This window comes from Simochromis diagramma, unplaced genomic scaffold (assembly GCF_900408965.1).
Source record: "Simochromis diagramma unplaced genomic scaffold, fSimDia1.1 OVJJ01000402.1, whole genome shotgun sequence".
Lineage (NCBI taxonomy): Eukaryota > Metazoa > Chordata > Actinopteri > Cichliformes > Cichlidae > Simochromis > Simochromis diagramma.
In genome coordinates, this window is record NW_024386972.1 from 6,776,144 (window position 1) to 6,800,658 (window position 24,515).

General features: G+C 40.2%; 1 protein-coding gene and 1 long non-coding RNA gene across 3 annotated transcripts; one reads left to right on the forward strand and one right to left on the reverse strand.

Moving 5' to 3' along the window:
- Nucleotides 1-694: 694 nt before the first annotated feature.
- Nucleotides 695-22,638, reverse strand: LOC120737923 (alpha-N-acetylgalactosaminide alpha-2,6-sialyltransferase 1-like). 2 transcript variants are annotated; one of them, XM_040038859.1, is made up of 12 exons: nt 22,184-22,638; nt 21,238-21,457; nt 21,018-21,126; nt 14,510-15,255; nt 14,219-14,411; nt 13,796-13,958; nt 12,216-12,378; nt 7,310-7,448; nt 7,120-7,223; nt 6,565-6,648; nt 5,906-6,005; nt 695-2,031 (listed from the first exon to the last, which is right to left on the reverse strand). In XM_040038859.1, the coding sequence occupies exons 4-12, from the start codon at nt 14,602-14,604 to the stop codon at nt 1,822-1,824; spliced, it is 1,251 nt and encodes a 416-aa protein (XP_039894793.1). In that variant the 5' UTR covers nt 14,605-15,255; nt 21,018-21,126; nt 21,238-21,457; nt 22,184-22,638; the 3' UTR covers nt 695-1,821. The 2 variants fall into 2 exon arrangements, with proteins under 2 accessions (XP_039894793.1, XP_039894794.1); XM_040038860.1 differs by having other exon boundaries at nt 21,018-21,129.
- Nucleotides 18,195-21,195, forward strand: LOC120737926. The gene is made up of 2 exons (XR_005696874.1): nt 18,195-19,639; nt 19,794-21,195. It is a non-coding gene; the product is annotated as an uncharacterized LOC120737926 (long non-coding RNA).
- Nucleotides 22,639-24,515: the final 1,877 nt, after the last annotated feature.

The window sequence follows — 24,515 nt, forward strand, 5'->3', positions numbered from 1 at the left end:
ACTTTGAAAAGGTTAGGTTGCATGCATTCAAAGAAGGGGGTGATCGAACGATTTTTCAATAAGGAAAAAACAAACAGAACAAACATGTTGGCCATGTTTGACAGACACCACCTTTTACTTGTAGTAAGATAGTGAAGGATGCGATACAAAGTGGTTCTGATGATTTGACTCCTGAAGGGAGCAGTTCTTTTTTTATTTGAATTGCAAAAAGGAATGTGATCGAGGGGATTTCAGGCTTCTAAAACGTTGGCTGAGGCTTTCAGTATTCGACAGTGCTATTGCTGTTTGCACATTTTATTTGAATTTACTTGAATATCTGAATAAGAAATTAAAAAGTGTTTTGAAGGGAAAACGCTATCAAAAAACTGAAAGCAAAAATTAAGGATTTACTGGGATATAATGGGAATGGAAATAGTAACAAACAGTAGGAGACTCAGAAAAAGAAGGGAACACACAATAATGTGGGGCAACTCAACAGAAGACTGAAACAATAAATACAAAAGATGTCTTGCCCTTTTCACTTTTTTCCCTTTTTACATAAATGGCCTCCTTGACTCCCCACTCAAACCAGCATTGCTCCCTGTGTATATCCTCATCATTGACAGTGTCCACTGGCGTGTAGGTGTGAATAGACTGCGGAGTCCTGGCTTGACGAGTTCGCTTTTCCGTGTTGTCCCATCTGCTTAGCCAGGTCGGGTTTCCCGACAGATGAATCATGACAATCCTCCTGGCACCTAACAACGTAATCTATGTTACTCTGTTTGTGTCAGGGGACCTGATCCTTGGGGTGGGCCAATTTTTGGTGCAGTGCGTTTTGAGGTTTGTAATCCAAAGAGTTTAAAGAGAATGTGTCTCAACTGCTGCAATACTCCTGACACGTAAGAGATCACTAAGGGTTTTCGCTCAGTCAGCGGTTGTCTTTCTCTCCTGGATTGGCTGAAGTTTTCATTAGGCGCCTTCCCAGCTTTAACAAATGTCCAGCTGGGATAATCACGATATGTTCTTCTGCTTCCCTGGCCACTGTAACTGTGGGGATGGTGTTCGCTCCATGTTGTAGTGTCCTGATGACACCCAATTTGTGCTCCAGTGGATGATGAGAGTCAAATCTTAAATACTGATCCATACGTGTTTGTTTACAGTATCATCAACTTTTCTTTGCATATCAGTATGCATGTACTCTAAAGAGTGCTAAAGTCTTCTCCATTTAACTTTTTGATTTTTTGCCCTGTTTTAATCTTATTTATTGATCTTTTTTGTATTTTCTTTATCACTGAGGGCACCACTGAAATTTTTGTTACGTTCTTGTAACATAATGACAATAAATAAATAAATCTAAACCTTGAGACAATTTAGTTATAGTTTAGAGTTATAAACCTTGGAGGAGTCCTTTTACCTTCAGCTAAAAGCAATCAGGTTGTCTCATAATATAAAAAATAACCTACAGACATACACTTCTTTTTTTTTTTTTTCTTCAAAAAGTCCCATGGAATAAACCTATATGCTGACAAGATGTTTCAATGTCTTTAATTTAAAGATTTCTGCTTGTGATGTTGTTATATACTGGACTGAGGACCCCTTTAGGATTGGCAAAACATCCCAAACAAATTAGAACAAATCAGATCACCTTCATTCTATCCATCCATCCATCTATCTTCCACTTATCCAGTTGAGGGTCACAGGGGGGCTGGATCTTAGTCCCTGGCGATATGGTGGATTTGAACACAGGACTTTCTTAGGCTAACCACTGCACCAACGTGTTGCCTGAAACAAGCTTTGAATATCAACAGAGCAGTGGTGCGGGTTCTGTCATTAAGAGGGAACTCAGTGTTGCTCCGGGGTTTCTGTCTTTGTTTCTGGCTCCGTTCTTTGATACAGCTTTATTACTTTTCTGTTGTGAAGATCTTTCCATGTATTCTTCTCCAAAATGTAGTCATGGTTGGCGTAGAAATGTACTTTTGTTTTAATGTACTTCTCAGCATAGTAGTTGGAGTATTTCATGTAGTCATCAGTCATGAATCCATATGCATCCACCTGAGGATACAGAAAGAGAGAAAGAGAAAAAATATTTTAGTACAGCACTTTTCAAGACATAGTTTGCAGAATACCTTAATACAGGATCAATCTGGATCATGCACAGCACAAATCTACAGCAGAATGTCTATATATACATACATGCAGTCAACATTAAAAACATTAAAAAAATATCAGAAATATGTGTGTGTGTGTGTTATATATATATATATATATATTCATTCATGTATGTATGTATGTATGTATATATATATATATATATATATATATGTATATATCGTCCGCCACTACGGACAATACCTACAACCACGATTACCGACACTAACAAGCTGATGTACAATACGGCAGCAGTGATCAGTGAGATGCTTGGCTACAAGTTGAACAGCCACAAGGGGCAGTACCCTCCATGGAGAAGGAGGCTAGAGGGCAAGATCAAAATAGCACGGAGGGAGGTTAGCCAACTAACGGAGTTGCAGAAAGGTGCGGCAAAGAAGGTGCATAAGAAATACAGCAAACTGTCCATACCTGAGGCCTTGGAAACTGCCAAGCAAAGACTCACAGCCTTTGCCAGCCGCTTGAGGAGGTACACCAGAGAGATAGAAGGCAGGAGAATAAACCAGCTGTTCTCCACAGAACCAGCAAAGGTGTACTCTCAGTGGCAAGGGAACAATAAGAGAACAGCACCACCAAGGCTGGAGACGGAGCAATACTGGAAGAGCATATGGGAGAAGGACGCAACCCATAATGGCAATGCTCAGTGGCTAGTGGATCTGAGGGCAGACCATAGCGACCTCCCTGAACAGGGTCCAGTAACCATCACAGTGGCAGATATCCAAGAAAGGGTCTCCAGTATGAAGAGTTGGACAGCACCAGGGCCCGACATGGTTCACGCCTACTGGCTGAAGAAGCTGACTGCACTCCACGAGCGTCTGGCAGCACAAATGAACCAGCTGCTAGTTAACGAGAGACACCCGGAATGGCTAACCGAAGGTCGAACGGTCCTGATCCCCAAGGACCCCAAGAAGGGACCGGTCCCATCCAACTACCGACCAATAACCTGCCTCAGTACTACATGGAAGCTCCTGTCAGGCATCATATCGGCGAAGATGAACAGGCACATGGGTCAATACATGAGTGGGGCACAGAAAGGGATTGGCAAGAATACCAGAGGCGCAAAACACCAGCTACTGGTAGACAGAACAGTCAGCCGAGACTGCAAGACCAGACTGACCAACCTGTGCACTGCCTGGATTGATTACAAGAAGGCCTATGACTCAATGCCCCACAGCTGGATACTGGAATGCTTAGAATTGTACAAGGTCAACAGGACCCTAAGAGCCTTCATCAGGAACTCAATGGGGATGTGGCGTACAGAAATCAGAAATCAGAAAGGGTTTTATTGCCAAATGTTGAGCGGGTTTACAACATTAGGAAATTGCTGCGGTGCTTCAGTGCAAACATACTGTTATAAATACTGTTATAAATTAAGCTTAAATAGACATGAAAATAAAAATGAGAATAAGAATTAAAAGTGCTAAGTAGATAGATAGATATATACATGATATATACATGAGTGCAGGTGGTGATCAGTGCCAAACATGGAATGATGCAGTGAACACAGCGTAGGGTCATGTGTTAGTGGTGGGAACAGTCATATGGTTATTGTTCATGTGTCCAACAGCAGAGGGGAAGAAACTGTTCTTATGGCGAGAGGTTCTGGTGCGAATGGACCGGAGCCTCCTGCCTGAGGGGAGCAGGTCAAACAGACTGTATCCAGGGTGAGAAGGGTCAGCTGAGATCCGAGCTGCACGCCCCAGTGTCCTGGAGGTGTACAGGTCCTGCAGAGATGGGAGTCTGCAGCCAATCACCTTCTCAGCAGAGCGCACAACACGCTGCAGTCTCTGTTTGTCCCTGATAGTGGCTCCAGCGTACCACACGGTGATGGAGGAGGTGAGGATGGACTCGATGATTGCGGTGTAGAATTGCATCATCGTCCGTGTTGGCAGGTTGAATTTCTTCAGCTGCCTCAGGAAGTACATCCTCTGCTGGGCTTTCTTAATGACGGAGGTGATGGTGGGCTCCCACTTCAGGTCCTGGGTGATGGTGGTACCCAGGAAGCGGAATCAGTCCACAGAGGTGACGGGGGTGTCAGTCAGGATGATGGGGGGGAGTGGGGCTGTGTGCTTCCTGAAGTCCACAATAATCTCCACTGTCTTCTGGGCATTCAGCACCAGGTTGTTGTGGCTGCACCAGGACACCAGACGTTCAACCTCCCTCGTGTAGGCAGACTCATCCCCGTCCGAGATGAGTCCAATAACGGTGGTGTCATCTGCAAACTTGATTAGCTTGACAGACTGGTGGGTGGAGGTGCAGCAGTTAGTATACAGGGAGAAGAGCAGAGGAGAAAGAACACAGCCCTGAGGGGAGCCGGTGCTGATGGTCCGGGAGTCCGAGACATTCTTTCCCAGCCTCACATGCTGTTTCCTGTCCGTCAGGAAGTCAGTGATCCACCGGCAGATGGGATCAGGCACATTCATCTGGGAAAGCTTGCCTCGGAGATGGTCTGGAAGGATGGTATTGAAGGCAGAGCTGAAGTCCACAAACAGGATCCTGGCGTAGGTTCCTGGGGAGTCCAACACTAGAGGCCAACTCCAAGCCCATAGCACAAGTCACCATCAAGTGCGGGATCTACCAAGGAGATGCTCTGTCCCCACTGCTGTTCTGCATAGGCCTGAACCCCCTCAGTGAGATCATTAACAAGACTGGCTACGGATACCGACTATGGAACGGAGCAGTTGTCAGCCACCTCCTGTACATGGATGACATCAAGCTGTATGCCAAGAGTGAACGAGACATCGATTCACTGATCCACACTACCAGGCTATACAGCAATGACATTGGAATGTCGTTCGGACTGGAGAAGTGTAGTCGGATGGTAACAAAGAGAGGGAAGGTAGTCAGAACTGAGGGGATTGAACTACCAAAAGGCAACATTGCAGACATAGAGGACAGTTACAAGTACCTGGGGATCCCGCAGGCGAATGGGAATCATGAAGAGGCCGCTAGAAAAGCTGCAACCACCAAGTACCTGCAGAGGGTCAGGCAAGTCCTGAGGAGCCAGCTGAATGGTAAGAACAAGATCCGGGCCATCAACACGTACGCCCTGCCCGTGATCAGGTACCCTGCTGGGGTAATAGGCTGGCCAAAGGAGGAGATAGAAGCCACTGACATAAAGACAAGAAAGCTCCTTATCATGCATGGAGGGTTTCACCCCAAGTCCAGCACCCTGAGGCTGTACGCTAAGCGGAAGGAAGGGGGCCGGGGACTGGTGAGTGTCAGGAACATCTGTGCCGAGTATAACCTGGAAGTCCCAAGGTCAAAATGGGAGATGCCCCCAAGGGTGGTGGAGAATGACCGAGCTAAGATCCTGTGGGACTTCCAGATACAGACGGAAAGAGCTGCTCTGGGGTTCAGTGCCTGTATTGTGTGCTTTGAAATCTGTGACTCTCACAATGAAATGTAAATGGTCTGCATTTGTATAGCACTTTTCTAGTCCCTAAGGACCCCAAAGCGCTTCACACTACATTCAGTCATTCACCCATTCACACACAGGCGATGGCAAGCGACATTGTAGCCACAGCCACCCTTGGGCGCACTGACAGAGGCGAGGCTGCCGGACACTGGTGCCACCGGGCCCTCTGACCACCACCAGTAGGCAAACATGGGGTTAGCATCTTGCCCAAGGATATTTGGCATGCAGCCAGGAGGTAGCCTGGGATCGAACCACCGACCTTCTGATTAGTGGCTGACCTGCTCTGCCACCTGAGCTACAGCCACCCATAAAGGTGATAAAGTAAAGGTAATATTAACTCACTGTGTCACAAGTATGCAAAGCCAGGAAGAGAGTGAATGCTCCATTGGTTGGTCTGACTATTGCCCAGAATCTTTTATTCAGATTAGGTGACTTTAGGAACCTGCGGATAAAAAAAGCTTCAATGGAAAATGAACAGAAAACAAACCAAACATATAAAAAGAAGAAGAAAAAAAATACTGACAAGTAAGGAAACACTGCATCCTTCACACTGACCTTTAAGTTAAAATAGCTCCAGGAAAGGCTGTAAATGATTGTTGGCTGTAAATGATCAAATATTTGATTGTTGGATTTATAACAATTAAATGATTTTGAGTTCAATCACCAAAAATAATATTTTATGATGATTGCGTGGTCCAGATATTTTACATTTTTTAATTAGTTATTTCATAATTTACTGGCTTGGAAAAAATTTCTGCTTTCCATGAATGATAAAAATAATTATTTTTTGCTTCCTAATGTCGTTTTACCCATTTTGGCAATTCGACATTACCTTCAAATGTAAGCATCTTATTTGTCATTATTATATTTAAATAGGATAAAATCTAGTATTTTAATGTTGGGTTTTTTTGGGGGGGTTTTTCAGTTTTTGGTGTGTGTGTTTGTGTGTGTGTGTGTTTTTTTTATCTAATTATTTATTTTTACCTCCGGTAACAACTGACCTGTTCTTCACGTATCGGAGGAAGTCCTGGTGTAGAACGTAGAATCGGCTCTCATTGTACTGCCCTGAATAGTAGGTCCCTGGCCTGGTGAGGTGAAAACACAAGGGAGAGGAGGGATAATTTATATTATTAGTTTTTTTTCTTTTGTTTGTTTTTTCTTCTTTTTTTTAAATTCCCTATTAAAACCTAAAACCAAAGTGGATTACAACCCAAGTTTCATGTTGTTTTGGGTGTTTCAAGAGTGTATTTGTCATTTGAATCTGTTAAGCAAGACACCTGTGCGTCTCTCACTTGGTTGTTGGTGCACTCAGCAGTGACATCTGGGAGCTGTGGCCATGGATTTTTACTAGCTAGACAAAACCACAGCTGCTCTTAAAAAAGTTGTCTAATGTCAATTTAAAGCAATTAGAAAATCTAAATTTGTTAAAGAAAGAGAAAAATAACCAGTGTATGTAACAGTCATGTACATCAATGAGAAATCACAAATGAAAGCTAAAAATTTAACAATGAGCATACATCAAAACTTTCAGTCAATTTCCTGCAGATGATAATCACCATTCCTTGTCGAATTGGCCACCAGAGATCTGCTGTCCTTTGAAAAGACCCCCAAGCCATCGGAAATCTCTCATTCCCTCAGGAATCAGCACATATTTTATTCCCTGCCAAGAGAAAAATTATGCAGAGTAATCATCTTTATTTTGTGGAGATTATAAGAAGTATCACAATCCTGTCTAAGCTTTAGTACCTCATCATGAGGGGCAGACTTGTATCCATACTTCCCGAAAAAATAAGGTGATGCGGCGATGGAGTGCTCTGTGTGAACGTACACTGATGTTCTATTTCCTACATCTTCCTCATAACCTTTGATAACGGCACCGTTCATCCTGCCAAACAGACACAATTCAGAAAGTTGATCTTTGGTTCAGTTTACGTTGATTTAATTGTAATGTTCAAGTTCAGTCACTATAGTTCAAGCGACAGCATTCACACTGAAAGCGGTGTGATATGCCTTTCATCTTATTGTGCTTTTCCTTAGTTTCTGTCTTATAGCAGCATTTGTTCAAGGATTTCCTTGATGCCTTCCCATAAAGTACAAGAGAATTTTTTTAATGCAAGTTTATTTACATCGATAAAAAATGTTTTCAGCAATTAATTTCTATATTAATTTCTAGTTATTAATAACCCTTTTTGTCAGTTTTGAGTAATTTTCCCAGTATTTTGACTTAGTGGGGGAAACAAACTAGTTTTTCAGCTCTTGACCCTGTATGATGTCACTAAGTGCTCATATCTCAGGAGTGTTAGTACAAAAGCCTCATCCACAAGCCGTCTAGTTGTATGCAAGACTGGAAATAAGGATCAGCATAATATTAATTAGCTGCAATAGCGCCATTGTTTAGTAGGTTGCGGTACCAAAAAAATCTAACAGACTTCCATTCAAAGAGGTGAAACTTATGGCGTAAATAAATTTTCCATGAGTCACTGGCTAAAATCTCTTTTTTTTAGTGTTCTCATCCATTTCGAAATCAGTTCCACAAATAGCATGAATATTAGGTCTGTTTGATGACTGATGTGATTCATATTTCTAGTCTGGAGTACCAGAGGGGGGTGTCATTTACCAGTACAGCTGAGTCACATGCCAGTAAGAGATCTTTTCAGACAATAGCTGGTGTTGTTTAGGCTTAGGAAATAACAGTCAGTCTGGGAACTCATAGGTAATCTTGGCATTCCTCATATAAAGTCGGTTCTTTCTACTTGTTTCACTTCCTTAAGAGTTGAGGTAAGAACAAGTTTTGTGAGTGTAATTGCTTGGCTTCTCATTTGAGTTTGAAAGTCTATTTCTTTCTTTGGATTTCATGTAAGGGTGTGGGACACACCACACTGGGCCAGTGTAAGCTTTCCTGTCTTCTTTTCACTGTCCTATCAACATGAAAAAAAAAAAATATATATATATATATTATTCAGGAAGAGACCTCCACATCAGCATGGGTATAAGAGCAGAGGAAGCAAAGAATTTGCATTTTTTTCCAGAAAACTGTTGAAGCATCTCTCTCTGAGATGAATCTGTGAGTTCCTGTACTAATAGATCATTAAAATGTTGGTAAAGACCAAAATGATTGCACACTTGTGCCATATTACAAAAATCATTGGGTGGACAGCAAGCTGAAATCAGACTTGCGACAACGGTGAGCATTAGGTTTAAGTGATTCCATGGTTAAGCTGGTTCAGCTTGTTCTTTATGGATAGAGGCTTTGGCATCTGGAGAGGACCATAGCTAAAAAGTGATTACACAGAGACTTATAATTATTTCAAGCAACTCTTCCTTTCTCCAGGGATATAATTAGATCCCTTGGAAGGAGGAGAAAGACATAATGAGAAAGATATGATGAAAATATACAGCTATAAATGTTAAATGGTCACATATAGCTTGAATGACCTATTTGTGACTGTTAAATTAAAAACTTATAAATATCAATTCTTGTTTCAGCAAGGTGACAATAAACTGACTGGGGGGTGCAGGCTACTATATACATATAGTATATAGTATATACTATATGTGTATATATATATATATATATATATATATATATATATATATATATATATATATATATTAGGGGTGCAACGATACACAAAATTCACGGTTCGGTTCGATACTTTGGTGTCACGGTTCGATATTTTTTCGATACAAAAAAAAAATGTTCATGCCTTTTTAATTTGTCATTTATTAAAATTATAAATATATATTTTAACTCAAAGGTACAGTTTTTAAATTTAACCCTAACCCTTGTGCGTGTTTTTTATTTTGACAGCGAATGCGCACCTGCGGACCACTTATGTGCAGCCCTGGTTATTTAGCTCGTCATATTGCAGCCACAGAAATTATTTTGTCCATGAAACCATAAAGCTGCACTTTCTTTTTGCCTTATAGTCTGATTTGTCATAACTTCTCCGTTTTGTGGTAAGCTTTTCTTTGGCTGTCACTTCTTCACCCTGACCTGTCTTATTTGGCTCAGCAGAACTAAAATATATATGCTGCTGGTTTTACACACGCACTCACATAAGCTCAGCGATTCTCTGCGCGATCAACCTCTCACATGTTTAAGCTTGCTGCGGGAGATTTCACTTGTCATGTTTGCATAGTAAGCTAACGATTAATAAGACGATGTCAGAGGAATTGGTGCACAAATTATCATCACTCACAGATCAGTGCTGTCGCTCTCTATACACAGTTCGCACGATTGCAAAGTGAAAGCAAAAAACAAGCGCAAATTCAAACGCGATTGCAATATGTCACATATTGACAGTGGCTCACCGATGCCAATGACATAATTACCCAGCTACATTTCTGAAAGAATGCAAAAGCATTGACATATATTTTTCCTTCCTACAATAGCCCGACGGGCAGGGAAGAGATAATTTTGGTAGCCCGACTGAAAAAATCGCTAGCTCCAGGACGTCGGGCTAGCGATATTGCAAGCCCTGTATCTGATTGAGGAATCACTCATCTTTGGAAAAGAGAGTTTATTACAGAGAAATGTCTCTTTCCAAAATAAAAGCTATACTATCCGCTTCTTCTGGGCTATATTCTCAGCAGCATAAGGAGAATCATGTGCTAACAGCTGTCTAAATGACTCGGCTAAAGTTAGTAGCATGCTTGTTATTTTTGTCTTTGCACTAGGATGATGTCGGCGTAAATGTGCAGTCATATTCGTTGTGTTCCCACTAGTGCTTTCAGGTTAATCTCGTTGAAATGACCTTAACGCCACAACACGGCAAATCTCCGTTAACGAGCTACCGCCGATCGCCCGTGCATGGGGCTAGACGGCCAACACGTTAACGAGCTAACTGCGCTAACACACTAGTTCCCACCCATGTAATTGAGCATTGCATGGCACATCCAACATACTGTTTTACTTTAGTCCATGACTCGCTTACCTTCAGGGTCATACGTCACATGAAAACCAAAATAATTCCAAACGCCAGATCTGAATGAGAGTGGGGGAGGTCCATGTTGCAAAGAGAGCTTAACTTCTGTCTTGCTAGCTTGCCCTGCGCTCTTCCTTCTGACGATGCTGTCTGTGTTGAGCGCTCAGTGGATCTGCGCTCGACAGTGCAGCCTAGGCGGAGTAGTCGAACGCAGATTCACTGAGCGCTCAACACAGACAGCATCGTCAGAAGGAAAGTTGATAAAATAAATTACAAATGTGTATGGTTCGATACCTATGCGTCCAAGAACCGAAAGCACTGTACGAACGGTTCATCGATACGAAATAGCGTTGCACCCCTAAGAGATAAGATATATAGATATATAGATATAGTATAGTATATATAGAGAGAGATAGAGTATATGAGATATTATAGGTGGAGTGGTAGGTAGAGTTCTGGATAGTGTAGATGAGAATAGAGCGAATGAGTATAGAGCTATATATGTAGAGATAGAGGAAATAGCGATATATGAGATATATAATACTAACATATATATACCGTAGAGTAGAAGAACAGAGAGATACATCACAATTTATATATAGTTGTCGAACAGATATACGATACACATATAGAGACAAGATATATAATACACATATTATCATAGAGATTATTAACACATAGTACTGACTATATATATAGTATATCACATAGATATATATAGATATATACACACATAATATATTATATATCTATATATATATACATATATATATATTAATATTAATATATATATACACACACATATATATATATATCTAATATCTATATATATATATATATATCTATAATTATATATATACACATATTTTGCATAAGTCGACAGAAAATTTAAAAAAAAAAAAGTTTTATTCATTGTTGTACTGTATTTCAGCCACCTGGTCCTTACTCAGAACTTCTGATTTTCTCAGACATTTATCTGCTTTAATGCTCAGCTCAGATCAAATATAAAAGAACCCACTCACCACTTTCACACTCTAGATCTTGTTCTGACAAATGGAACAATATTACTCTCTTTTGTCTGATCGTTTCCTAGTAACGTTTAAATTTACAATAGTGCATTACACAGCAGGGGCTAATGCATCTGTCACAGTAGACGTCTCTCTGAAAGTGCGGTAACTAAGTTTAAGGATATAATTCCTCCACTGTTATCTTCCTCAAGTCGTTGTGCCACCACAGAGCAGAGCAGCCAGCTGAACTCTACTCTCACAGTTGATCATCTTATTAATAGTATTACATATTTACTACGTAAGACTCTGGATACTGAGGCTCCTCTGAAAAAAGCCTCAAATCAGAAGTACTCATAGGCTGGAGAGGAAATGGCATCTCACTAAATTAGAAGATCTTCATTTAACCTGGATAAATAGTTTGTTGCTTTATGAGAAAAAAAGAAGAAGAAGAAAGCATTCAATCAAGCTAGAACCTTATTACTCATCACTGATTGAAGAAATATTATAGAACACATATTATAGAAATACACACTTGATATATACTAGGTATATATTTCTGGATTTTTGAATGTTGTGTGCCCCTAGAGATTACATCAAATCTAAGTGATTGCTGTGCGCTGCACCAAACTGCAATGAGTTTTTGAGACATTTGACCCTTACAATTCCCTTCAGTTTAAAGAATATTAACAACAGGTTTGTTTTGTACCTCTTACGTACCGAAAAATGTAATCATGAGCATCGATCTCTGCACCCACTTTTGAGCCGTTCAGAATTCCCGCAGTACCCACCACAGCGCAGTGAACACAGCCATCGCCCCCTGGTTTTGGGAGGAGCAGTGGCTCTTTTGGCTTTGGAATCAGCTTCACTGAAGCCATCACTTCTGCAAACGAAAAGAAAGACATGAGTACAGACATACATTTAACATCATGCATAATTCATAGCACTCTCTTCTGTAATAAGTATAATGGTTTTATATTAGTCGCCTATGTATTCCCCCATTCTTCGACACAATAACTCAGGGTAAAAATAATGAAAAATCTAATATTTGCATTGCCTTGTAATCTAATATATATATCGCATTACCCAGGATATAAATACTTTTGGCCATCTTTTTTAAAACATGTTCAATATGAGATTTTCATGTTAACTTGTCATCCACTATTACACCCAGAAAATGGAATTCTGTAACTCTTTCGATCAATACTCCATCTATAGATGATACTACCTCTTCCTCCTTTACATGATTTCCAAATATCATAAACTTTGTCTTTGCCAAATTCAACGATAACTTATTTACATCAAACCATTTTTTTAGTTTTTACTTTTCAGTAACCATAATTTTAGCCAATTCTTTCAACTTTTCTCTAGAACAATAAAAAATTGTGTCGTCTGCAAATGTCGTTTATATATAAAAAAGTTTTGTTCCTAAAACAGAACCTTGAAGGACCCCACATTCTATTTTCATTCTTTCAGATGAGTTACCTAAATACTGCACACATTGAAAAGTATTATCTAAGGAACTTAACCAGTTCAATATAATTCCTCTCACAGCATAAGTACTTAACCTGGAAATCAAGATGGAGTGTTGCAGAAAATAGGTTTAAATGTTAAACAAATTTCTTCCAGTCAGAGAATGTTGCATATAATTAAATTTTTGCTTGATGCATAAAGTTAAAAGATTAAAACTAATAAAACAAGTTTTAAAAAGAGACTTTTCCATTTGATTACATTTTATATGATGGATTATGCAGAAAAAGTAGAATTGGGCTGAAAGATCTATCGCTTTATCACCTATTCAGGTTGTAAATCGTGCTTTTAAAAAGTAACTAAGTAACTAAGTAATTAATTACTTTTGAAAATAAGTAACCAGTAAAGTAATGGGATTACTTTTTGGGGGAGTGTAATCTGTAATTAGTTACTGATTACTTTTTTCAAGTAACTTGACCAACACTGGCTTTGAGTGTATCTTAATTTAGTGTTGTATGAATAATTTCATGTGTCTTAATACAAGTTCAAACTTCACTTTCTTTAACTCATCATTTAATTAATCCTTGGTGAGCTCTGACCTGATTCACCAGGAACTTTTTACTACAGAAAACTGTAGATGACACAAAAAACACTGCTTAAAGGTGCCATAATATATATTTTTTAACACCAACAGTATCTGTCTTTATTATAATATCAGGAGTCAGAAACTGGAAGAAGAAATTAAATAACAAAAAATCTATTACTTAGTTGCTGATCAAGCTCACATATATACTGATATTTAATCTGGCATCAGTTTCACAACTACCTACCATCATATTTGTACTCCATAAACCCAAAAGGATTGTTAAAATGTGAAAGGCGATTCCACTCGCTCATGTTAATGTCGTCCTTGTGCAGAAACAAACGTATGTTGGGAAGAAAAGCCTTCTTGAAGTTCTCATCCTGAGAGTTTCGCAGTGATTGGGCACATGTCTGATAATCACAGAAATATTAAATTGTGAAATAGGTTAAAATGATTTTGTGAAAGCTTTATACCCCGAGGAAACAACAGACACAACAGTTACAGAAATTTGATGAATAATTAAGAATTATGTATTTTAATTAAAGGAGTGAAACCATTAAGTGAAAGCAGACTGACTGCATGGCTGAGCACAAGCGTTGCCAGCCCACACCCATCAAGTTAATTACTACATTTATGCTGTTTCTGTCATACTGTGTCTTAGCATGCTTACTGTTGGTCTAGGTGGGGCATCCTGGTTATAGACATCATCAAAATCCCACTGAGGAGCCTTTGTGAAATTTCCTTGGTAGAGGAGAGGTATTGGAGTCTCAGCCACAGCTGTTTTTTCTTTCTGTCCCCAGAGTTTAATATCAAACGAAATGCTTTCCCATCTGAGTTCATGTTTTCCTGAGAAAGTTGTCCAACTGCAACAACAGCAACAGGACAAAAGGGAGTAAAAAATTCAGAATTAGCAAATTAATACATAGATATACATAGATAGATATGAAAAAAAAAAAATTACCTTATTGATAAAGATTCCTGGGATAGAATCAAAACCACAAAACTAACTGTCATTATAAGGAGCAATGCAAATATCCTGGAGATTTGTGATGCCATCGCTGTCAAGTGAAGGCTTGCTGTTCAATTAAACACACATGTATGCACTTCCTTCTAAATTTGACACGCTCTCACTGAAGTGACTGGGCTGGGCTACACCACAGTTTGCGGACAGATATGCAGTCAAATATATTCAGACACACAAAGCCACACACACAGATATTAGCAACAATGTGTTTTATTAGACAACCAACTTCAGAAACAAACATAACTCAGAGTTTATATCACTTATATCTGCAATATATTTTAAAAGTAAAATAAACAGCATTCCTTTAATTTCTTTTAGGATTCATTCATATATTAACCTGCTCAGTGTGAGAATTGATCCAGTCTAGTTTGGTTTTCCCTTCATGTGGATGACAGGTGGTCAGAACAACAAAATCAAAGCAGTAAAACACAATAAATCAGAAAATTGGGAGAGCACTGTCCAGCCACGTTGAATACTGCAAAAAAGTTCATTTGGTGTACTGGAGAAATTTTTTAGTAGTTTTTAAGAATAAACGGTCGTAGTGAGCATCTATGACACGACAGGGCTCTCAGATGGAGTAGAGTCGGAGCTGCTCCTCTATGTCTCCCTCTGACACCTCCCCAAAAGTCTCCTTGTTCTCTTTCAGTAGCTGAAAGATTGCAGTCAGTTGCTCATGCTGCACCCTGGGAAGAAAAGAACAAAAGAAATACTGAGAGGTGAAAAATGCAAACAATCCTGGACATGTTGGATTACTTTCAAAGACTTTATTTACACTATTTAGTTCAATAATATACTCAAATAACAAAAACACACAGGACTCAAAACAGGAATGGTTTTACAGGTGGAGGCCACTGACGATTGACTCTATGAGAGCTGGACAGGGCCGTAGAAAGTTATTAACCCATCAGTAGGACCTGTATCTGCTCCGTTGTGGATGCAGGAACAGTATAAGCATTCCCAGAACCCCAAAAATTGGCAAGCCACTGGTGTGACTGTCTTTGACCAAACAATCAGAAACATGCTTCATGAGGGTGGCCTGAGCAATGTGGAGCCCAACTGGCATTTGCCACAGAATACTCGAATTGGCAGGTCCACCAACGCTGCCCTTTGCTTTTCACAAATGAAAGGAGGTTCACACTGTGGGTCTGGAGAAGCTTAAGAAAACAACATGTTGCCTGTAACATCATTCATCATGTGTGACTTGAGGATGGGTCAGTTATGGTCTGGGAAGGCATATCCATGCAGGGAGGCATGGACCTTTGTAGACTAGATAACGTTACCCTGACTACCGTTAGGTATTGGGATGAAGTTCTTGGACACATTGTAGGATCCTACACATATACAGTAGATCTGGGGTTCCAGCTGGTCCACAACAATGCTAGGCCTCATGTGGCAATAGTATTCAAGATTCAATAAGTTTATTGCCATGTGTACCGCAAAACACAAATGGTTATGCAGAGCAATAAAACTCATACATTCATACATTGCAGGTTCCCTTCACACAACTAAAAGAAAGTCATAAATAAGTAATACGGGACTTTGTAGCACTTGTAACTTATGTAGCTTATGTGTGGGTGTAATCAGAATTTAAAGTACAAGTAGTTGGACCACAATCACAGTGATAATATATACAGAGTATGCAATATTAAGGTGTATATGTAAAGATATGTACAAAAACTCCAAATTTACAGGTTAATATAAATGTAAAAAATGGCAAATTTACATTTATGGATAATTAAAGTTTGACAGTAGCCTGATGGCCTGTGGATAGAAACTGTTGTTTATTCTGGTTGTCCTTGCTTTCACAGTCCTGTAGCGTCTGCCAGATGGCAGGAGTGTGAACACTGTGTGCTGTGGGTGGGTGCGGTCCTTGACGTGTGTGCCCTTTTCCTGAAATGAGTGTTGTAAATGTCCTGTAGTGGTGGGTGAGGTACTCCACAGATGAGTTGTGCTGTTTTAATAACACACTGGAGAGCCTTTCTGTCCTGAGTGGTGCTGTTCCCATACCACACTATGATGGAGTTTGTCAGGATACTCTCCACTGTGCACCTGTAAAAGTTGCTGAGAAGTTTGGAGTTCAATTCAAATTTTCTCAGCTTCCTTAGGAAGAAGAGTTGTTGTTGAGCCTTCTTGGTGATCTGCCGTGTGTTATGGGTCCAGGTGATATCCTCACTGATGAGGGTGCAGAGGAATTTGAAGGTCTTCACCCTCTCCACCCGAGTCTTGTTGATGTGTAGTGCAGCGTGCTGGTCTCTCCTCAGCCTTGGGTCAAAAATAATCTCCTAAATCTTCTCAGCATTTAAGGAAAGATTATTTTCCAGGCACCAGGACACCAGCTAGGCCACCTCTTCCCTGTAAGTAGTCTCCTCTTCACCAGTGATCAGCCTGACGATGGTTGTGTCATCAGCAAACTTAATGGAGGAGGTCTTGCTCTTGGAGTGGACGTAGTCATAGGTGAAGAGGGTGTACAGGAGTGGACTGACTGAGGTCTGCCTTTGAGGAAGTCCAAGACCCAGCAACAGAGGGGGGGTAGTGTTAGTCCAAGAGTAGACAGCTTCCCCACCAGTCTGTTTGGGATGACGGTGTTGAATGCTGAACTGTAGTCTATAAACTGCATTCGAACACAGGTATCCTTATTTTCGAGGTGTGACAGGGCTGTGTGGATGGCAACATTAACAGCAGGGGTCCCCAACTCCAGGCCTCGAGGGCCGGTGTCCTGCAGGTTTTAGATCTCACCCTGGGTCTCTTGCCTCTGGAGAACGGCAAGACATGTTGAGGAGGTAATTTAGCAATTTGAATCAGCTGTGTTGGATCACGGACACATCTAAAAACTGCAGCACACCGGCCCTCGAGGCCTGGAATTGGGGACCCCTGATTAACAGATTACAATTGAAGTGAGTGTGATGGGGCAAAAGTCATTCAAACAGGTTATGTTTTTTTTTCTTGGGGAGGGGCACTATGGTGGTGGACTTGAAGCATGTGGGCACAGCTGACTGGGTGAGGGACAAATTGATAATGTCTGTAAACACCACAGCTCTGAAGAGCAGACCCTCAAAGCACAGCCGGGGATATTGTCAGGGCTGGCTGCTTTTCAGGGGTTAGTCCTCCTCAGAACCTTGTATAAAACTCAGTCGATGTCACAGTGAGTGAAGAGCTCTGTGCTGCCTCCACTGGTAGAATCCCTCTGTGATAGTTGATGTTGAGGGTGTCGAAGCGAGCGTAGAACTCAGAGCGCGTTGCAAACAGATCTGCCACAAGGGGCGCCATGTAGTATGGAAAGAATTCATGGAAATGAAGTAATTAGCCCCTTTTCCATTACTACCTACTTGGTTCAACTAGCCATGGTTTTCAGGAATTTTCATTACATCACAGCACATGGCACTAGGTAATAATAATAATAATAATAATAATAATAATAATAATGGATTGGATTTATATAGCGCTTTTCAAGGCACCCAACGCGCTTTACAATGCCACTATTCATTCACTCTCGCATTCACACACTGGTAGAGGCAAGCTACGGTTGTAGCCACAGCTGCCCTGGGACAGACTGAGAGAAGCGAGGCTGCCATATCGCACCATCGGCCCCTCTGGCCAACACCAGTACTAAAATAGTACCTGCTCAGCAGGGGTTGCAAGCGATCTGACCATGTACCAAAATGTGAAGTCATCAGACTGCATGCTACCGATTGGCTGGTTAGTGGTGTCACTTCATGAGCCATGAGAGCGAAAATCAAAACCAGCATTTTTGAAACCCAGGAATGAGGCACCATATTTTTCGGACTATAAGGCGCACTTAAAATCCTTTTTATTTTCTCAAAAATTGACAGTACGCCTTATAATCCGGTGCAGCAGATATATCATTGCCTCAACGTCCACCTTTGTTATAGCGACCACCATGCACATTATGTGGTACTCAATTGTAATGGAAAACCAACTGATCCGAGTTGAGTCGTGGCAAGTTGTGGTGAGCTGATCTGAAAAAAAAAATCAATCTACAATCAACATGTTTTAAAAAGTGCTTTTTCTTTCTTTTCTTCTTTTCAGGTGTTGCATTTCTTTGAGTGTGAGTAGTGAGCAAGTGTTTGCAGACAAGTCGGCATCTTTCATGCAAACTATGAGTGCCCAAAGCAATCTGCTTGCTGAACCATAAACATTTTCTATGACCAATTTCATAAACCACGAGAAAGCAACCTCTAGTCACCACTTCAGAATCAGTCAGGGCACTTTTCCTACAGCGACCATTTGTTACCAGACGGTTGTTGATTGGTCTGTGGGACTGGGTCCTTAAATATTTACCAGATGGAAGGACTAAAAAGTCATTAAAGCAAAATTATCAATAGTTTGCAGGGTTGTTTAATCTTATTTATGATTCTGCAGAAAGTTTGTAGCAATTCTAATATAGTGAAGAGCGCAAAAGCTTTGTAGGGTGTTCTCAACTGCAGTTTTTAAGTCAGTTTAATTTTTTGATTAGTTTTAGCAATCTGACTAGAGTGAAGAATAAAACAACTGCAACAAGAGCCTCTGGAAATAGGGGTCTCTGTTCAGCTCCAAACAATCTCCAGAGCAGTTTGTTTATGGTGAGAACATGATCAGACCTCAATCCAATCCAGCTACCATATAATTTGCAAATCTGAGATTTTTTACCTTCCCCCAGTCATCCCATATGCTTTGCATTCTGGGATGCAGCAGTGGTACCATGTGCAAAATACACAAATAGTCAGTTCAGGCTAGCAATAGTTGTAAAATGAATGTAAATCTTCCATTTTCATTAGGCCAGAACATGGCACCTTCTTCCTGTTTCCTTTTGTTGTTGCTCCCAACCTAGACACATATAGGCAGAATGAACATCCTCCCATGGTTTTTAGTCATGAATTTTGGCTCCGCAGAAATTTGCTTAGAGTGAAAATAAACCACAACAAAAACCTACAAGGCTACAAACTCATCAACTGATCTGGACCAGCATATGTGAGCTATAAGCATCAACATTTTTACTGCAAAACTTATACTACGACTACAACTAAGAGAAAGGAGGGAACAGCAGAAAAAACTGTGAACTTCTAATAGGTAAAAGTTATAAAAACAAAGAAAATTGTTTCAATAAAAACTACATTACCAGCATCAATCTCACTTTGTATCATTTCAGACTGACTAATATTTAATGACTTATAATTGATTGCTGAATAGTTTATGAGATGACTGGGGTTGCTTGTCTACACAGGTCCTTGTGTTACATTACACTGACTCCACCGTGTGGCAGAGGAGAGGAAATTCCTGGAAGGATCAAACACTGGAGATACAATCAACACCTGTTGTGACACCTGAGGATCACACATCTAATGTGGAATAAAGGGGCAGCAGGAGGAGTAAGAGTGTGATCAGGTAAGCAACGCTCCACGTTTATATCAGTCGCTTAATGGCCACTGGAGCATAAAGAGCTGATTAGTCAGAAAACACTGCTGAGGTCAAGTTTGAAGTAGTTTTCATGCAGTGGCCAGAAAGTAACTCTTCTGGGGCCAGCAGGTGAGAATGACTCATACTTTAACCAGTTTGATCCTTTTTCAGGATTATTGACATTTAAAGTTTGTGATGAAGTATATCCTGCAATGATAAGAGTAGGGCATGCAGAAAAAAAAACTTATTTTTCACCCAGCAGTGCTAAAAAAACAAAAACAAAAAAAACTTTAAATGTTTTTTTTTTTTTTAAAGTTGAGTGCCATTCATCCATCAGCTAATGCCTGGCAAAGACTCAATCTCGCCTTACTCAGTCTAGCCTAAAGCTGTGCAGTGATACAGGAGCTAAAGATGGAAGGCTCAGAGTGTCAGTCTAAAGAAGCACAACCACACGTGAGGCAGCGTAGATAAGGTTAGAGGGAGGAGGGCGCTGAAAAAGCAAAATAGATGAAAAACACACATTTAGTTAAGATTGTTTTTAGAGTTACAAATGTTAAACTAAGGAGTGATGACATCCAATTCTGAGATTTTAATTTGCAATGTTATAAATAGATGTTTTTTATAAGTTTATTTGCCATAAGAAAACATTTTATGATGCTTTAAGAATAAAGTGCAAGCCACTAAACGTGAACCTTTAAACGCTCTAACAGCCTGATTTCTGTTTAAAAGACATAGATTCCACATACAGGCAAAACACAAAAAAAATGGATGTGGCTTTGGATTGTGTTTCCGAACAACACCTTCAAGCATGCTGGGGTGGTCAGCTTCAAACCAGTGCTAGCTGTGCCATGTTAAAGACTGCAGTTAAATCAATCAAAAGTTCTGCACGGAACCTTTAATAAAAATGATTTCTGGTCACCAGGTTGTGTACAGGTAAGTATCATGATGGACAGTTTTGGAGAATAATAATTGCTTGTTGCTGATTAATAAATGGCCTTTTTCTATAGGCTGAGCCTTGAAACTGGTTTTCATATTTGTAGTTTTCACTGACCTCTGCTCCTCCTCCAGCTCCTCTTTGGTCATCATCTTTTCCAAGTGGTGGGATCGTGCCTTTCCTGGGACGTACTTCAAGGAATTATTTGCATTTGATTCCACCTTTTCTGCTGAAACAGATCAAATTTTGATTAAAAACAAACAAACAACGGCAAAAAACAAAACAAAAAAGGAAATCTAAAATATTTTGCTCTTTCCAAGTGAGTAAAAGTGCATACCATTCATCCCCGCTCTCTCTGATGCTCCTTCAGTTTGGGGGTAAGAAAAAGCACACTTTAGGAGCTCTGTATCAGAAAGCCCAATGAGCGACTTTCGGCCTGTCCCTGATGAAGCATTGGATGATGACTCTGCCTCTAAGATTGTATTCCTAGATCCAGGCCTGGACCAATCAGCCAGGGTTTCCAGTTCTTCAGATTGAGGGTGGGAGTGTGCTTCCTCCTGTTAGATAATTAAGGGATAAATGAGGAGAATCATACCATACTTTTCAATGTTTTCCTCACAGACAGTGATGTCACTGATGAATTTACACGCTCAGTAAGCATATCCTGGATTTCCCACACAGACCCAAAATGAGGGGCCTAGTGGTAGTTGGTTTTTTTTATTAAGTTAAAAAACAACTACCACTAGGTACAGTTTATACTTCTTATTTTCTTGACTGATCAAATCATCTCTTATTTTTGAATTATTGCCAAAAACTATCAGGAATGATACACCTACTATGATAAGAGAAACCTTTATTATTCACATTTGAGATTCAACTTTGGCTCCAAGTAAGCATTTTATCAAAATTTATACTGAATACTGTCCAATCAGCTGACATACGCAGCTGTCTACAAAGAAGGTAAAACATCTTTGTGAGGAAAAGCTACAACCTTAAAATTCTGATTTCACGTTAATGCATCAGTACTGATATTGTATTCACATGTAACGTTGTAAACACTAATACATCAGAATTAGTGCATTTTTTACACAACCGTTAAGTTTACGGTCATTTTAAATCGAGAATCATAGAAATAAGGATCTAAATGTTTTTCTGAGCTTCTATACTTGGGTTTGAGTCTCTCAGTGGGAGGGATAGTTGTGAAACAGATTGTGGGAGATCTACGCAGACCTCTGTGTTTACACTAAATGACAGATGTAGATGATTACAGACAGGCTACTTACAGAAAGCACAGATTTCACTACATCCCAGTGATCGTGTGAGCTCCCGCTGATTTCGCACCAGTCGTCCGCCTCCTTCTTCTTTTTCTTAGCGGGTAGATGGCCATTCTGTTTCGGCCCGGATTGATCTAATCCTCCGGTCACACCATCTCTGTGTCCGAAATAACTCCGCGCATTTGCAAAGTCTGCTACAGGCGAAGAGCCGTTAAAAAACGACGTTGCGACCACAATGGCGAGAAGCGTAGAAATAATAGCAAATAATACAAAGGTTATATCCATTGTAGGCGTGCCTTGCCCCCGTGTTGTGACTCTTAAATGCTGCTGTTCCGCTTTCCGTTCACTTTAACCCACCGTATGCGCTCAATCGGCCATCCCGCTGCTTGCAGTAATCCCCACCAAACATCAACGTTAACGAGCAGCGTTTACGAGACATGGTACAATCTCCTCTCCGAGCTGGACGTCACATCCTCTGGTTCCGCCCCTCACTCCATGTGAGCCGAATATCCCTGCGGTTATATCCCCAGGCTGTCGTGCTTGTCAGGTGGGCATGCACGGCCCTCTGCAACGTGCTGGGTCTCGGCTCGCCGCCCGTCTGTGCCGTTAATCGCATCAGCGGCGGTCCTAGCGCACAAAGCGAGAAACTAAAATGGTTTGTGACAGAGTCCGTGTGCCTAAGGTGCAGGCTGATGAAGTCAAGCCGGGTTTACCGACAGTTTATACATAAGGTGTTCTCACCTTAGTGTGCACCTTCCAAGTAGTCTGCATCACGGATTAAAGTGGAAGGTGAACCAAGAGCGAACTACATGAGATGAGATGGATGGATAGACTGTAGAGGTGGCCACAGTACGGATATTCTGTACTTAAGTAGAAGTACAAGTACTAGTGTTAAAAAAAATACTCCGGTAAAACTACTGAATCAGCTTCTTTTCTCAAGTAAAAGTAAAAAAAAAAATTGTACCAGTTATTTTGATGCAAAGCTAACTGAACTGTCCTAAATTCATGTAATAACACAATAAATAGGAGTACAAACTTTATTTTAGTCTAAATTTTAATACTAATAAATGTTCTCAATTTATTAGGGTCAGCGAGGGAAAGCAGATGTGTTTGGGACAACGAAGCATTCAGACCATGATTCTACATGCTAAAGCTACTGGACAGGAGTTTTTTTAAAGGGCAAAAAAACCCAAAAACAAATTACACATAACCAACACTTTTTATGTCAATAACCCTGTGTTATCAGAACAAAGTCCTCTTTTCTTTGTTAATGTTTCGTGAAGTGTGTTTGAATCTGCACTATAGACCCCAAAAAGGGTCTAAACCCACCAATAAAATGAGATCATAAACTCATTAAGAGAGTGTTTCTAAGGTTATAGACAAAGCGAGCCAAATACATTCTGTATAAATAATTCTATACAACCCTTTGATACTGGTCAATATGCCCCCCCTACTGGCCATTAGTAGGAATGCAAATTTAAGCCATTACAGCACTTTTACTTTTCCGACCTTGAAGGAAAACCCCATCCATCATCAATCCCTCCTACAACAAACAACTACAGTGTGCATCTGCAACTTTTAAGTTTGAATTTTTTAATAAATAAATGAATAATATACAGACTAAAGATCAACTCACAAACATAGATGTTGCTAATGTAAATGATGGTAAATAGTTTTACAACTACCCTGAGCACCAGTGTAGTCTCCTGTTTGATAAACTTTTCTGCTAGAAATGACAAATTGTCCACCAAAACTGTAGTTGCAAAATAAAATGTTGACATTAACTTTAGCAGAGTTCACCCACTTTAACTTTTCCATGCCCATCTTGGCTTACATGAAGCATTATAATTGTTATGGTTTTACAATTATAAGCACCCCATCAACAACTGCTGGGATTAATTATGGAGCCTATGTTTTACACACAAATCCATTTCAGAGTGCATAATTAAACATTAAATATCTGTTTATATTAATTTTATTTTCTGTTTTGATATAAATTCAAAATTATGTACATCAAAAGAAGTTTAAATCATTTATTTGCTACAAGACCACCAACTCCTGCTCCTCTGGGAGTGCTTATAGTGGCTCAGTTATTTATCAGCTGCTTATAGGCAAGTCCACAGAACAAGTTTTTGGGCCCAATAGTTTATCTTTAACATGGAGCCAGCTTTGAAGGTTATCGGCTGCTGTATTTATCCTCTGAGGTAGTGTCAGTATGCCGCCCCAGCCTTCCCATTTGTGCGAACAATTCATTTTAGCATATTTCCACAGGTTTAGCAATGCTTTCAAGACAAAGTGTCGCATTTCTATTGTAGATAGATATTAGCTAACAATTAAAACA